Source organism: Psammomys obesus, unplaced genomic scaffold (genome assembly GCF_907164565.1).
Source record: "Psammomys obesus unplaced genomic scaffold, mPsaObe1.curated_primary_1811, whole genome shotgun sequence".
Classification (NCBI taxonomy): Eukaryota; Metazoa; Chordata; class Mammalia; order Rodentia; family Muridae; genus Psammomys; species Psammomys obesus.
The window spans coordinates 21,662,476-21,679,566 of record NW_026596101.1 but is presented as its reverse complement, the minus strand read 5'-3'; the positions used below and the strand labels follow the sequence as shown (position 1 = coordinate 21,679,566).

The 17,091-nt window shown below is 41.4% G+C and overlaps 1 protein-coding gene and 1 pseudogene across 3 annotated transcripts in view; one reads left to right on the top strand and one right to left on the bottom strand.

Moving 5' to 3' along the window:
* The first annotated feature begins 8,004 nt into the window (after positions 1–8,004).
* The window catches only part of Ccdc174 (coiled-coil domain containing 174), a 26,126-nt gene continuing 17,039 nt past the window's right edge, over positions 8,005–17,091 (top strand). For 2 of the 3 annotated variants that reach the window (XM_055628629.1, XM_055628628.1), the window contains exons 1-4: positions 8,005–8,103; positions 10,454–10,558; positions 12,038–12,138; positions 14,912–14,970. In XM_055628629.1, the coding sequence (XP_055484604.1) occupies positions 8,062–8,103; positions 10,454–10,558; positions 12,038–12,138; positions 14,912–14,970 (307 nt within the window). In that variant the 5' untranslated portion in view covers positions 8,005–8,061. The remainder of the gene's footprint in view (positions 8,104–10,453; positions 10,559–12,037; positions 12,139–14,911; positions 14,971–17,091) is intronic. The other variant, XM_055628630.1, reaches the window with a different exon arrangement.
* On the bottom strand, positions 12,718–13,148 carry LOC129692297 (40S ribosomal protein S11-like; annotated as a pseudogene).

The following is a 17,091-nucleotide window of genomic DNA, read 5'->3' as shown; positions in this document are numbered from 1 at the left end:
GGAAATCAGCATTTGAATTAACAAGGGTAAGGCGTATACATTTTAAAAGAACATTATATCAACAAGGAAGCCAAGTTTCAGGACCTCAGCAGAGATTCAGGCCCCTGCCAAACGCAGAAGGACAACAGTGTGGTGCAGATACACAGTTCAGCCTTTAAAAGGATGTTGTTTGTGATAGCATAGATGAGCCTGGAGGACACTAAAGTGAAACAAGCCAGGCACAGAAAGACAAGAGCCACATGATCTCATTCTTAGGTAGAATCTAAAGCTTAACTCATAAAATCAGAATGACGGTTACTACAGATGGGATGATAGGGTGGGATGGAGAGGTATTTATCAAAGGTCACAAAGTTTAAGCTGAGCAAGAGGGACACAGTCCAGCACTGTACTGCAGAGTGGTGACCAAACTAAAAATAATGCAGCATGCTCTTCAAGTTTGTTGAAAGGTTTTAAACATTTCAACCACAAAAGAGCAACAAACAACGTAACAGATTGTTAATGAGCCTGATAAAATCATCACACATTGTAAAATACATCAAAACATCACACATCCTATAAATATGTAATTATTTGTCAATTTATAATTTAAAAAGCTTGGCTGAGAGATGACTTAACCATTAAATGTACTTACTGTTCTTTCAGAGGACACTGGTCTGATTCCTAGCACGAATATGGTAGCTTACAATGTCCTGTAACTCCAATTCCAGGGAATCTGACACCCTCTTGTGGCTTCCAGGGGTTCCCACATGCAAACAGTGTATATAACTGACAAGCAAACAAACACATACACGTAAATAAAAATGAGTAAATAAAATTAATTACACGAAGCACCACCTGTTGCTTCTGAAGAAAGAGCAAGTAGGGAAGGCGCTTTCAATAAGCAACTTGGCAAATACCACATGCCAGGGGACTGAGATTCCCACTCAAAGGTCATCTTAACAACATGCACTTCATCAGGTGAGTGTCCTAAGATATCCTCCCTTCAGGACGATATTCATGCTCTGAGAAAGTCAGGCACATCCAAATTGAAGAATCTATTATTAAACCAACCAAACAAACAAAACAAAAAACCACAAGGACTGGAGAAATGGTTTAGGATTTAAGAGCATTTGTTCTTGCAGAGGGTCCAGGCTCAATTCCCAGCACTTCCATGGCAGCTTTCAATTATCTATAATCTTAACCATCTGTAGCTCCAGTTCTCAGGAATCCGATGTCCTTTTTTGGCCTCCCTGAGCACTGCAGGCATATGCTACACACACACATACTTGTGTGCACGCACTCACACACACTGACACACATACACAAACCTAACTAAGTTTGTTGAAAACTTCCAAGTTCACCAGAAACAAAGATAATTTGCACTGTGATTTGGAGTTTGAATGCCCCCCCCCAAAAGGTGCTTAAGCCTTGAAGGTGGTGGAACCTTTTAAGAGGAAGGGCACAGTGGGAGAAAGTTGGGTCACTGAGTCTGTGTCCCAGAAGAGGATATTAGGACTTGAGCTTTCTCTTTTCCCTCCTTCCTTCTCCATCTTCCTCTGCTTCAACACCTGTACCCACCATTATAAACTACACCATTATAGGCTGAGAGCCATGGATCCAAGAATGATGCATCAAAACCTCTGAAACTATTAGCCAAGTACATCTTCCCCCTCGTAAGTTGATTAGCTCAAGTATTTTGTCACAGCATCAGAAAGCAGACTAATACAGTCTGAGAAACCCTTACTGTCAGGAGGAAACTGACAGTTAAGCACAGTGTGGCAGCCTGGGTGAACAACATTGGGAAAGGAGAGCAGACTTGACAGCATGTATGAAGGTTGGTTCTTGCATGAGACAAAAGTCCTAAAGTGAAATGTCAACACAGGGAAGTGGCCAAGGACCATATAGAAACCCCTCATTCTACCTTTGAGTGTTTCTATAAATCTAAAAACTTAAAATAGAAAGTTTATTTCAAAATAAGAAAGCACTTAGCCCACTGCAGGGCATGTAGAAGGCACTCCTGTAGGCTCACAGCTACAGGACTCACAGGTGTTGTGTTTGGTCTCTTAGGCATACACTTAGCCTTAAAACAGATGTGTTGGATCCCTTTCTGATTGTGAGTGAAAGTGGGAACGAGAAAATTAGGGAGCATTATTAGAAAACAGTCTTTTCTAGCCCAGCAGCATAGGGATCTTGTTAATCCCCAAGGCAGACCACCACATCTCTCCTCTGCTCAGCACTCTCCATGCCTCCTGCCTTACACAGATCAGACTCCAAAGTGCCTCATGGTGCTCTGTGAAGCACCAGGAAACACAAGCACTTCTTCCTGTCCCATTAGGTACACTGTCCTCCCTGTTGGAGCAGCCATCTGACACCTGCCTGGAAACTCAAAGCCTCGAAGTCAAGAACCTTCTCAGGGTCCTAATCAACACCATGACCTTCCCCAGTGTTCGGTGTTCTCCTTGTCATCATTTCAGCGCCTAGCTGTGGCCAGATGGGGCTCTCACCAAAGTGTGTTTCTTTGTTTCTTTCGAATGCTTGGATCTGCAGTCTCCCTGTACACTGAAGGCTCATTTTCAGGGGTGGTGCTGTTGGGAAGCGGCAGAGCTTAGTGGGAGGTCTGTAAGTGATGAGGGTGTAGCCTTGAAGAGAACAACGGGAAAGGCCTGCTTCCTAGCAGCCTAACCTGAGTGGCACAGGAACCTGCTTTGTCCATCTCTGCCCTCAGCCATCCTCTCTGCCACTCAGTGCTGCCATTTCTTAATGATGACAGACCCTGTTTCTCAGGTCCCCTCCTCCACCAATGCTGTGGGCGGGCCTCAAGCGAGTCTTTCCAAGACAGGTACTAGGGCCTTTTCTGGTACTCTCCCTCTTCCCACTCACACACAGGAAAAGAAAAGAAAAAGATGTATATGAATCCAAAACTGCAGTCAGAATGTGACCTTCTTTGGAAATAGTGTTACTGTAGATGTCATTGGTTAAAGTGAGGTCACCCGGGATTCCAGAAGGACCTTTGTCTCACATAGCCAGTCTTTACATGAAGACAATCATGCAAAGACAGAGGGAGGTGTGGTGACAGGATCAGAAAAATGGCTGTAAGCCCAGAAAAGCTGAGTATTGCTACCAGTCAGCAGGAACTTAGAGTGACCCAACCACAGGTCCTTTCTGCAGAAATAATTTGGGACAAGAGGCTGATTTTTTTTTTCCTTTTCCCAGTAGAGCTTGACTCCAAGCTATGTGACCTTGCATACATACTTGCCTTCTCTGTGTTTCTGTTTGCTCCTGTATAAGAACAATGAAATCACCTACCCCCTGAGGTTGCTGTAGAAATTGAGTGCCATAATGACACTGACAGTCTTACCTCCTCTTCATGAAGGTCAGCTGGATTGACATCCAGGGTCCCACTGCTTATCTTCCTGCCTTTTGTCTCATCCTGTACCCTTGTGGAAAACCCAATTTTCTTCAGTCTGACCTAATCTCTTTTTGCACACATTGGAGTCAGCTTATTCATGCACTGCTGAGCAATTTTTCATTAGAGTCAGTGGTGTTGGAGATGGAACAAAGGTGAGGGCTCTGCGTGCCGGACAAGTGAGGAGAGATACAGTTTTCTTTTAAGAAAACAGAGCATGTACAAAAAATTAGTTTTCACATGCTAAAATGCTTCCTGGACTCAATTAAACCTGTAGACTTTATAGCCGATTAGAATCTCACACTAGCAGCCTTGGCAGATTATTGCAGTGGGTGAGGCTGATCTTCAGTGCGCCCTTAAGTGCCTCCTTGCTGGAAACCCCCTGCAGGTCATTGATAATGAGCCTGGATGTAGCCAACCCCTAGGTGAGATGAATGATGACTGTTTTTGAAGATCTTCTCTTTCCTCCTTGCTTTAAAGCCAATAGACAATTTCATAGACAATGCAAATCCCACAGGGATGGAACGGAAGAAGAGAATCCTCCTGCCACCCACTGCACAGCCCTGGGGCCCAGCAGGCATAAGACACTCTGTCAAGTATGCCGCATCACCGTACAGACTGCTGTCATGCACAGCTCTGAATCTGAGGGATGTGCACAGAGCTGCTTTCTTGTGCAGGCTGGATGTAGCTTGACTGTGAAATGCCCCCATACTCTCATATGTTTGAACACTTGGTCCTGGCTGATGGTGTGTTTCAGAAAGTTGTGACAACTTCAGGATGTGGAGCCTCACCGGAGGAAGTGGATCACTGTGGGAAGGGCTTTGAGGCATTTTATTTTAATCTGGGATCTACTTACTTTCCACTTACTTTCTCTTCCACCAAGATGTTGTTACTGGATTTAGGATCACACCCTGTGCCCCAACATACCAGGTTCAACCACCACCTGTCCTTGTAAAGCCAACTAAAAGAGTAAAATTAATAGTGGAAAGAAAAAAAAAAAAGGGATAGTTGATCAGCGTGGGAAGAGAGACTGCGATCCAGTGACTACTCCCCAACTCAAGTGCATCTTTGGAGTCTTGAGTTAAGTTTAAGGATTAATGCATTGCTAAGCAATCCTGGTCAAGGCATGGTCCCCGCCCCCCATCACCATCTTCGTTGCACTCTCCTGTAAAGTGGCCTGAAACATTTTCCCAGGAGAAAAGTTTCTGTTTCAGCTAGCTAAGGCTTTAGGCTTTTTCATTTTCTTTCTTTACATAAAAAAACAAACCAACTTTCTGCCAATGGGTGCTTCACCTGCATGTACGTCCATATACCACATGCATACCTGGTGCCTGCGGAGGTCAGAAATGCATACCACATTCTCTAGAACTGCAGTTACAGATGGTTGGAAGCTGCTATACAGGTTCTGGGAATCAAACCCAGATTCTCTGGAGGTGCATACAGTGCTCTTAATTACTAAGCTATCCCTCCAGCCTCATTTTAGTCTTTTCTGCCAGCATGAACTTCATAGGGGAAATTAGTTTCTGGGGATCCATTGTTTCAATTGTCTGACAACCAAGGTGAATGGAACTATATTTTAAAATTTGGGGGATCTTTTCTTTTATTATTATTAATTACACTGTATTCATTTTTATATCCTAGCTGTAGCCCTATCTCTTATCTTTTCCCAGTCCTCCCCTAGTCCACTGATAGGGAAGTCCTCCTCCTCCTCTACTATCTGACTCTGGCCTTTCAGGTCTCATCAGGACTGTCTGGATTCTCTTTCTCTGTGGCTTAGTAAGGCCATCTCACCAGAGGGAGGTGATCAAAGAGCAGGCAACCAAGTTCATGCCAGAGACTGTCCCTGCTCCCCTTACTAGTGAAACCCCATGGAGACTGAGCTTGCCATGGGCTACATCTGAGCAGAGGGTCTAGGTCCTCTCCATGCATGGTCCTTGGTTGATTCATCAGTCTCTTCAGGAGTCCCTGGGCCCAGATCTTTTGGCTCTGTTGGTCTCCTTGTGGAGCTCCTGTACCCTCCAGGTCTATCTCCCCCTTCTTGTATAAGATTATCTTCACTCTGCCCAAAGTTTGGCTATGAGTCTCAACATCTTTGGGGGACCTTTTCTAATCACTTGTTCTAGCTCCCAAATAAGGAGACAGGGGGACCAATAGAGTTATTCAACAAGCTTAAAAAGAACTAGGGCTAGGCAGTTATTTATCTATTCTAACTCTCTATGCTAGTCTAGCTACATCCCAGTCACACACCCTGAATTACTTGCTATATCAATTCTACCTGGGCTGCTTCTGCTTGTGGCCATGTCTTTTCTCTACCTCTTTTTCCTTCTCCTACTACCTCGTGGTCTCTACCTGAGACAGCCCTACTGGATTGGAAGTCAAGCCTCTCTATGTCTTTTGCCTGGTCATTGGTTCTCAGCTTCTTTATTAACCAATCAGAGAAAACTGGGGAGCAATGTATATACAACATTGATACAAGATATTGTAGAAATGACAATGCCCATGTCCAGACTGTAACCAGATCTGGGGGCACAGAAATCAGTATCTGAATACATAGCTCACCAGACCAACCCCCAACAAGTGATGGATATATTGTCTCTAGAATAGCTTCGTCCCTTCCAGGCTGGTCAAAATTCAAGAAAGTAAAGGTTCCAGCTTGGACGGAGTTGTGGGATGGAACAATCTCCCACCTTATCTTCCCCTCTATGATAGATTGTATCCCTTCAAACTATGAGCCAAGATAAGCCTCTTCCCTTAAGTTGCTCTTGTCATGTATTTGGTCATAACAAACAAACAAAAATTAATGGATACAGGGCAATTTTTATTTTATGGTGTCAAACATCCTCTGTGCCCAGCCAGGGAAGAGAATTGAGGCTCAGAGGGTGATGAGATGTGCTCAGGCTTCTCTTACCAGTCTACAGAGTCCTTTTCGTCCTCTGTTGTCTGCAAGAAATCCCCCGTGAGAGACTCTGGTCCAAGGTGTGGTTTAGAAGAAGATAGCACTCTGGAAAAGGGAACTGGGTTGCAGCTGCATTCTTGGGACTAGATAAAGGAAAGCAATTCCAAACAGACCAAGCTGCTGGGAAGTCACTGAAGGAAAAAGGGAGCTTTTAGGAACAGGATGTATGAGAACTTGTGGACCTGCCAAGACAACATTCTGGCCAATGTCACATTCTGTGTGATAGCTGGGGAAACAAGGGAAACTCAACAACTTATTTCTATTTCTCCCCAGTGCTAGGGATGGAACCCAGGTTATTGCACATGCTAAGTAAGTGCTACAACACTGAGCTGTCTCCCACCCTTCCCTAGCAATGTCTTTGTCTTAGGAGGCATTGTCTTAGTGGGGTGCCACTCTTAGTATGAATTTCCATGGTGTAAGCTTATATAGCTAACCAGGAGATAACCAGAGGTTTCCCATAGGCATTCTAGAGACAAAGATTATCACGATGAAGGACTTCTTAAAATTTTTCCACTCACAATTACTTTTTACCCAATTTTTTCACCACCCTAGGTATATAAAATGTGTACAGATAATTTTTAAAAATTAAAACAATTCTTTGGCATATGTATATTTTCACCATTTATCAAAGATGGAAACAAACTCGTATCCTAATGAGATGGGTGTGCTTGTTTTTAACATTAGGAACTAAATGTTGGCAAAACAGTTGATACTATAGGACACAGAGCATTTTCAGTGTCTTTCAGAGTTGATTGTTTTGACTTTATCATGATCAGTGTTGAGAACACTGCTTTGCAGAAATAGAGCAGATGCATGTTTAGGGCCATTTCAGAAACTGTTGAAAATTTGTTTTTAATCCAGGTCATTAAAAAAAAATAAGTTAGTAATTCAAACAGTAATTTCAATAATGAAGTATTCTAGGGGCCTGTTGTGGTGACAAACAGCTTTAATCCCAGCACTTGGAAGCGCCAGGCAGGTATCTGTGAGTTCAAGGCCAGCCTGGTCTACAAAACAAGTTTTGGACCAACCTGTACACAGTGAGACCCTCCCTCATGAACGTGTGAATGAATATTAAAAATCGAACATTCTGTTAGGCATGGTGGTTCACACCTGTAATCTAGCAGTTAGGAGGCAGAGGCAGGAGGATTGTTGCACATGAGACCAGCTAGCTATTTAGTAAGATTCTGTCTAAAACAAAACAAAACAAAAACCTCCAAAGAAAACTAAAATAAAATACGTTTTTCTCACAACCCATTCTCAAACAATAGATATCCCACCCCATCTCGAGTTTCACTAACTTCCCTTTGTTTTCATTTTGTAGACGGAGTTTACTTAGCCCTCCTCAAGATGGCACTATTCTTTTCCATCACTTAAGACTCTCCGCTCAATACGGTGTCTGCTGCAATGAAAGCTATCCTCTCTTCGTCTCAAGACGACAATGCTAGTCATTCTCACCTCACTTTCTGCTCTCTTCAAGATTACCTTTGCGATCAACTTCAACCCTAAGGACCCTCTCTGACCTTCTCAAAATGGTGACGTAGCGACTAGCTACCTCATATTGACGCTTTCAAGATGGCGCCGAGGTCGTAAATCTATGTCGCAAAATTACGGAAACAGCGTCGATATCAAAGGCACTTCCGGTTCCGCCGCGGGGCGGGCTCTTAAGGCCTGACAGAGACTACAGGAGGTTGGGAGTTAGGGCGTAAGGCCTGGCTGGACGATGGATCGAAAGAAGAAGCCTTTGGACGTTACAGCTTCCTCGGTGAGTTCGAGTGTGGCTTAGTACGTACTCTGCGTTTCCCCCCGCCCTTCTCAGTCGCGAATAACGACTCAAGTGTTGCCTCCTGAGGGTCAGGGACCTGAACTCCCCGTCTGACAGGGATTCTGACTGGATTTCTCCCCGCGGGGACCCTCGACAACTCCTTACTCACAGGGTCCTGAACCTGGCGTTGTCCGACACCTCGCCCCACAGACAGGCCCAGGAAGCCACTCTCCCAGGGATCTCAGTGCGCATCCTGCGGGTCAGCCGCCCCAGGCCGGCCAGTCCTCGCTGTCTGCGGGGACCTGGAGGACGTGCCCTTCCTGCCTTCTCCACCCCAGAGACCAGCAAAGTCCTTCTTGAGCATTGGAATATGATTCCATTCCCCAGGACTCCAGAGTACCTACGGTCTTCTTAGCAGGACCGAGACAAGTTAGTTAGTGCATTTGTGGGATGGGCTGCCCGGGTGGTGAGGATGTAAGGAGTTCTGCCAACTTAACCATTCTTGAGCAGAAAACTTGTAAATGCTGTACACATTTGTGCCAGCGTTGCATATGCATGCCGCCATTGAGTCCTCAGAAGTGCCTTAGGATTTAGGTGGTATTCATGGTCACCCTTCATGGATGATGAAGTTGACACCCAAAGGTGAATACCGTTTTCAATTTACATACGGATTTGTTGTGTGAGAACCCAGGTTCAGTTTGAGTGCAAAGCGTTGCCTTGTCTATTGTCTCCGAACAAATTGCCTGCCCTTTGACTTAAGCTTCAATTTACTACAGACTATGGAATACAAGAGGAAAACCCAGTGTTGTATCTAGTATTGTGTCGGAACTTGTTTTCTAAAATGAAAAATATGATCTTAGTCATTATGTTTGCTTGGATTCAGTACTTAAAACTAAATTAAGCAGGGTGTAGTTGCACATTCGCTAAACCCCAGCATGTGTGAAGCAGAGATAGGTGGATAGACCTCTGTGAGTCAGGCCAGCTTGAGCTACATAGTTCCAGGATAGCCAGGGCTACACAGTGAGACCCTGTCTATAAAAACCAAACCAAAGTTAACTTACCCAGAGGGTCATGTTTTCAATAGTTACAATACAAATGAAGTCCAAGAATTGGTCATTTTGTGAGCTTAAATTCAGAAGTAGTTGTAGAATAGAAAAAAAAAAATTAGATAATTGATGCATTTATGAAGAGAAAGGTAATTTGAAAGGTAATTTTTTTTTCTTTTAAGAATTTTGAATTTTGGGTCCTGGAGTGAAACTCTTTTACATTGTTAAAATCCCTGCCAACAGTACTTTAAAATGGATTTCTTTCAAATAAAAATTACAGAACTCAGTCATTAAAAAAATAAAAATAAAAAGTTTATGGGGTTGGAGAGATGACTCAGAAGTTAAGAGCACTGGCTTCTTTTCCAGAGGACTCTATGGACCCACATGGCAGCTCCCAATTGTCTGTAACTACAGTTCTAGGAGATCTGACACCCTCACCCAGACATATACAAAAGCAAAACACCAGTTGCACATTAGAAATAAAAGGAACCATTAAAAAATATTTTTTAAATTTTGTATATAACTGTTTTGTTTGCACCTTTGTACATGCAACCCATGTGTGCCTGATGCTCTTGAAAGCCAGAAAAGGGCATTGGATCCTCTGGAACTGGAGTTAGGAATGGATGGTTGAATACCATTCTGACTCTTCTTCGAGAGCAGCAAATATTCTTACCTGCTGACTCATCTCTTTAGCCCCCAAGTTCAGTCATTTTTATTTTTCTTGTCAGCTACTAGTGTCTGATTTACAAATGCCTGTACATGTAGCCATTTTTCATTAAATCATCTTCCCCTCTTCCTTTGTTCTGTTAAGACTAATACAGCTGAGAGGTAGGCACAAGTAATTTGCCCAGCTGCCCCATTCTCCTCACCTGTCCTCTCCCCTCCCATTTTAAACCCCATGATTCAGTTAAACTTAACATTTTAAAAACAAACTGAGTCAAACTTGAGTCTGTACTTCTGGTATGTGTCCCACAAACAGAAGGCGGTTCAGAAATGACTTGAATCCTTTGTGAACATGTAAATTCCATTTGCTTACTTTGCTCTATCACTCTCCCCTTGACAAAAAAAAAAAAAAAAAAAAAGAAGCCTGGAGTGAGAAAAGCTGGAGTAGAACTATACTTGTAGAAAAACTACAGTGTGACCCTAGTGCTGTTTAATATTGTATAGAGTTCCATACTTAAACGTTGTGTTTCTTGTCCGTGTTCAGGAAGGTGAAATCTTCCTTGGAGAATTACAGTTGCTTAGCAATCCAGTCACCTTCCAGAATTGAATTAAATATCATTTTCTTTTTTGTTTTATTCTAGTTGGTAGATCTTAAGGCTGAGCTCTTCCGAAAACAAGAAGAATTCAAACAAGAAAAACTTCTAAAAGATTCTGGAGTTTTTGGAAAACCAAAGACAACTAATAAGGTAAAGATATCTCTACTGATTTCAAACATGGAAGAATTACATTGTGTTTTAAGTTTTTGAAAAAAATGTCAGTAGTTACCTGTAAATAAGTAAAGGGAAAAAATGCCTGACTTATACTTGAACGTTTGCATAAATGTTAAATATTAAAATTAGTAAGATTATTTAATACACTTTTTAAAAATATTTATTTTATTTATGTGTGTACATATGTCATGCATGTGTATGCCACCTGTGTATGAGTGCCCTCAAAGGCCAGAAAAGGGTGTTGGATTCCCTGGAACTGGAGCTATAGGTGGTCGTAAGGCAAGCAAGGTGGGTGGCTGGGAACTGAACTCAGGTGCTCTACAAGAACAGTAAGCCCTCATAATGAATGCTAAGCCATCTCTCCAGTCCCAATGTTCTTCTTTAACATGCTATTAATAAGTTATATTCTCATGGATGATTAGCATGTATTTTATATCCAAGCACAGATAAACAATTGTAAAATATAGAAATAGACTTAAAATATGAAAGACTTTAACAATTTTTTGTTTTTTTAATAGGTAGTAATCTATTGTATTTCTTTGTATTCTGCTCAGGTTCATTGGAATATTGAATGGTGTTATCGGGGGTAAAAGTCAGTTGAGAAAGCAACTCAGTGACATTTAGAAGGAAATTCTTTATGTGATATAGAACTTTTTTTCAACTCCAGCATTGTCATGTATAGAGAAATTTTAATTCAGAGCATGGCTGCTCTAGCAAGAGATCACATCCAAAGACCTTCTAGGTCTGTGTGATCCAGCTGGAATACAGACACACCTTTAATCCCAGGAGATAGAGTTCTAGTCAGTACTGTTCAGGCAGTTTGGTTGAGTCAGTGAGTTAAGCAATGCAGTGAAGTTGAGTTCGTGGCATTTCAGTTTGTGGGATTCAGAGGCAGTTTTTACTGGGAGAATTTTACAGAGAGAGGTTGAAGAGAGAACAAACTAGACATGGGTGAAGACAGAATGAGCCAGTGTATGGGAAGGAGTCAGAAGATTAGAACATATTGCTAGAGTTAGTTTAAGACCAAGCAGAGCAATTCAGTGAGAAACTGAGAGAAGGCATATTAAATCAGTCAGCTTGGAGAAGGGTTTGAGCCAGAACATCTGAGTTGAACAAGCCAGCCAGAAATCAGAAAGAACTAGAAAGAGTGAGCTTATTCAGCACTAAGTCTCAGAGGCTGAAAACATTCTAGTGTACAGAGGCTAGAAGCTTCCAGGACTAGGCCTAGGTTAGCAGATAGAGGCAGTAAGGCTTGGAGATGACAATTACATCAGGGAAATAAAAGTTACTTTTACAGTCATATGCAGGTAGTCTGTTGTAGGCTGTAAATTAGCTGTCAGAATAAGTAGTTCTCTGATGATTCATGAGATCTAACGATTTTCTCTCCTTTTGATGCAAGCTGAGATTGTTTTGCAATCATGTGGTTTAGTTTTGTTCTTTTGAATTATTCTCCAGAAGCCAAGTATCTGGAACAAGCAAAATGCAGGCGTGTCCAGTCGAGCAGAGAAGGATGCTGAACAGAAACTTGAGGAGCAGAAGACTTTAGACAAAGCAAGGTAGTTATATTTGTAGTTACCAAACAAAGAAATAGGCATTCAGATGTTACTCTTCCTGGTCTACATCCGTCTAGTCAAATACTCCATAAATGTAAATATAGTGTCTCTTGATATCTGAGGGGTATTGGTTGGTTCTGGGACCCTCCCTTGCCTCAGATACCAAAGCTTGAGGATGCCTAAGATAGATAGAGTGGGGTGGTCTGTAAAAAAATCCAGTATACTTTAAAATCTTCTAGATTACCTGCTATGCCTAATATGATGTAGTTGTTATTCTGTAATCCTCAGGGAATGCCAAGAAAGAAAATCTGTACAGACAGATACACAGTATACATTAGCAACACTGAAACATTGTTTTGGAATATTATTTCTTTCCAATTAGTTGAATCTGGAGGTATAGACGGAGGGCTGGCTGTCTTCTAAAATGCTGTAATTTACGTATGTGTGTTTTACAAAAAGATAAGTTCAGTTTAGAAGATGAAATAAGGATCTGTTTTGAGTTTTTATAACACACTAAATATATCAACTTTTTTTTTTCAAAGTTGAAAAATAACTTTGTTCTGGGAGTTGGCCAACATCTTCTCAGAACTTCTGGAACTGCTTCTTAGTGCTGGCAGCCTTGGTGACCTTGAGCACAGTGAAGCATACTGTCTTACTCAAGGACCTGTACCATCCCATGGTGACAATGTTGTCAGTCTCTATGTCCCTGAAAAGGGGACAGTTGTACAGATATGTTTTTGTGATGCTTTTCAAATTGACTGTGCTTTTGGATGTAGTGGATAAAGTTTGGCGGATGACACCAGACAAAAGATGTGACCTTGGTTGGAGATGTTACCAGTGAAGAGGCATTTCTTGCCTGTTTAGGTGCCTCTTTGGGTATCTTCAAGTCTAGACCAATGTTTTTGTAGTACTGAAAGAACCTCTCCTTCGTAGTTTCTCTCAGCAGAATCAGCTTCTTGTTTTAAAAGATTGTGGGCTGCTTTGGTAAGCACCTTGGTCTGAATGTCTGCCATCTTTCTGGCAGCTGAAAGAAAGGAAAGGCTGTATCAACAATTTTTGTTGTTGTTGTTTGTTTTTCAAGACAGGGTCTTTTTTCTGAGTAGCCCTATCCTGGAACTTGCTCTGTAGACCAGGGTGGCCTTGAAGTTAGAGATCCACCTGTCTCTGCCACTAAAATTAAAGGCATGTGCCACCACTGCCTGGTCTATATCAACCATTTTTTTTTAAACTTATATTTCTAGGGATGCAATACCTAGTCTTGTCCACTGAGCCACATCTTCAACTTATCACACATTTTTAAGAAGTGTCCAATACTATGTTCTAGGCTAGATGATAAGACATTCATACTTAGAGACCCCAAACTTTCCCTCCCAAATTAAGAATATAATTAAAAGATGGTTAAAATGAACATTTTAATGCCTGTCTCCTAAATTTACTAATTAGAATGTTGTTATATTTGCTTTCCTCTGCGTTTCCTCCACACCTATAGAGGAAGACTTTTAAGTGTCACGATATTCATGACTTGTGAGTATTTCAGTATATATCTTATCTGAACAAGGACGGTATCTTATACTGTGTTTAATACTACTTTGTGGCTCATATTTCAAATTTTGCCACTTGTCCCAGCACAATTATGCCCTAAATAGGTTTTGTGAAAGATTCTCAAAGTGAGTTCCAGGACATCCAGGGCTGTTATACAGAAAAACCCTATCTTGAAAAATCAGGAAAAAAAAGAAATTCAGGATTCAAAGATTATATTTCATTCATACCTTTAGCCCTCATATCTCTCCAATTTTGCCTTTTGTTGTCAGTTACCCTGCTGACATTTTTAAGTGTCCAAGCCAGTTTTTTTTTTTTTTTCCTGCTATGTTCTGTGTCTGAATGGGGTTACATTAAAGTTTTCATTTAAGAATACTGTGTAGTCTTTGTGTCTTACCCAATGAATCTTATCCCGATGCTCATAATTGTCAGTTTGAGTCATTGATAATGGTGAGTTTGTTCACTTGGTTAGAAAAAATCTGGAAGAGTTCTCTACTCTGAGTTTGCCTTTTCTCCTATGTGATTAATAATAACCTGGGTTGGGTAATTTTGAGACTAAGTATTCTGGTCACTAAAACATTTTCATGTGTGATTTGTATTGTTGGTAAGTCTTGCTGCTGCTGCATCTCTCACTATATGATAAATGCCACCAAAATTATATGAGCAGAGAGGCTACTTTGTTGAATATGCCAGGGATGTTTGTTTTATGTTAGTTTGTGGCTTGAATGTATTATTTGTGCTCTTTGGAATAGATATTGTCTTGTTTTTAACAAAGATAAGTCAGTATAAAGAAGTGCAAGACGCCACAGATGACCCCCTGGTCTAAAAACACTATGGAGAAGGGGCTTTCCATGAACCTGGTGATCCTTTTGGAAACTTTAAATAGAAAAATGCTGTGTTTAAATACATCTCTCTTTTGGTATGTAACCTAAGTTGCATTTAGCACCTAAATTGTTGGAGCTTTAACTTAGTGCATCCATTTATTAAGTCATCAGATATTTACTGAACAATTATAATGTACCAGGAATGGCTTCAGGTCCTGAGGCATGCTTCTGCTTTCACTAATGAAGTAGATGAAGTAAGACTGAAGGTTTCTTCAGGACAGGGCAGTCGGCAAGCACTGTGCCCATCTTTTCATGGAAGGCTTCAGGGGAGGTAGCTGCTGCCAAACTGATATTTTGGTGGTAGAAGGGACAATTCTAGGACCATGTCTAATACTTGTCTGTTTTTCTCCTAGGGAAAAATTGGAAGAAAAGGCCAAATTATATGAAAAGATGACTAAAGGAGATTTTCTAGGTAAATAAAACAGTTTATATTTCTTATTGTCTATAATTCATACAGATTCAGTGTTATATCATTCAGAATGATTCTAAGAGGAAGAAAATTTTAAAAATCAAATCAAAACTTTATTTTCAATGGCTACACAGAGACAAGAAAATCTGCAGTAATATTCTGATTAGTGCTATTGTACTTCAGGGCAGGGAGTTGGGCAGGAGAGTATAGGAAGCCAGGTCTGCTGTCTTCATGGCAGAGCTCATGCAGTGGAGGAGGAGAGCACCAGCACCAATAAGACAGTCTGAATAGAGCAGCCTTGCATACATGGACAGGCATGAATATGGAAAAGGTAAGGTTGTGCAGAATTCTGGTCCCATTATGTACTTGGTGTTATGCTGTCCCTTTTCCTGTTGTCTCTCTATTTCAGCTTTATTTCTGTGATGTGCTTTTTACTTTTTCAAACTTCATGTTTTGCAGTGCTTTTTTTAAATTACATTTTTATTTTTGTGTTTGTGGCTATGTGTATGTTAGTATGTATGAGTGTGAGCATATTCCTGCCACAGCATCGGAGTGGAGCATTGATCCTCATCTTCTGCCTTGTTTGAGAACCTGGGTGGGGGATATATTCCACCTCCAATCTTGCTACCATAGGAACACTGAGGTTACAGATGGGCTGCAAACCAGGCTTTACACAGGTTCTGAAGATTCGAACTCAGGGCTTCATGTTTGGTGACAAGTACTTACCCTCTGAGTCATCTGTTACACGATAACTTCTTAGTTTTCTTCTTTTTCTTTTCGTTATTTTTTTTCCTTTTTTCTTTCCAGAATATTCTTTTTCTATTCCTCTTTCTCTGTTTATTTAACTTTGCTTCCACTGTTTCTCCCCTTTCCTTGCCTTTTTACTTTATCATGCTAACTTATTATTTTTTGTACCCTAAGTAATTTCAACTTCATGGCATATTCTTTTAGTATTTGTATGGTGTGCTTCACCAAAAAAAGTTTAAATATTTATAATTCCCTTTTTTGTCATGTCCCTCTGAAATAGAAAGCAGAATTCATAGTTGGACAACATTATAAGAGACTTTCTGGGCCAGTGCACATACCATTGGCAGGAGGCAGGGAAAGCAAGTATGCATTCAGGACATTTCTAGAAGAAAATAGCCTTTGACCTGGCAAACTGGAGAAAAGTATCCTGTAGGGGAAAGTAGTAAGAGCAGATATTTTTTGGGGGGTTGGGGGAGAGGTTGTTGAGCTAGAGCTCAGGATCCACCTTGCCTAGCAAACAAGACACCAGTGGTTGTGAGCTATCCTTTGCCTCTTCTGGGATTGTGTATCTCTTCTCCACTTCAGGGAGTCCAGCATGGAAGAGTCAGTCATTTGCAAAGTCGGGAGCTGTGGTGACAGTGCCTCACTGGGGTGTGCATCTGCACCTCAATTCTCAGAGAACACACCTCTCCCTTTTGAGATAACTGTGGCTTTGAAACTGTGTTGTTTTATTCTTTTTTCTAATTCTTTTTGTTTTATTCTTTTTTCAAACTTATTGTTAATACAGAAACCCAGAGAGGCTAGAGAGATGGCTTAAGCATTAAGAACACTTATTATGCTCACAGAGGACCAGAGTTTGGTTCCCAGCACCCATCTTGGGCAACTCACAACTGCCTGTAACTCCAGCTGTAGGAGAACTGATATCCTCTTCTGCCTTCTGAGGGCACCTGTACTCCTGTGCACTCCTCTTCTCCATACTGTAATGAAAATACAGTAACTCAGTCAGAAGGAATATGTTTGTGGAGAGTGTTTTGTCAAACCCAGCAGGCCTACCTCCTGATACATATATTGTACCTGTGTATCTGAACTGCTTAAGCCTTGGAGCTTCAGTAGTCTTCACTCTAACACTGTGAAGGGGGATAACATTACTATTTTGGTGGTTGGGAGCGGGGCTCAGTGTCCATCCTTAGGGGGAAAAAACATGTTGAGTTCAGTCATGTAGAGCCTGACTTCTTTTTTTTTTTTTTTATTAGTTACATTTTATTATAGAGCCTGACTTCTGACTCCAGTCATTTTCTGAAAATAAGGTCCACTTGTAAGAAGAACTCAGTGTGTGTGTGTGTGTGTGTGTGTGTGTGTGTGTGTGTGTGTGTGTGT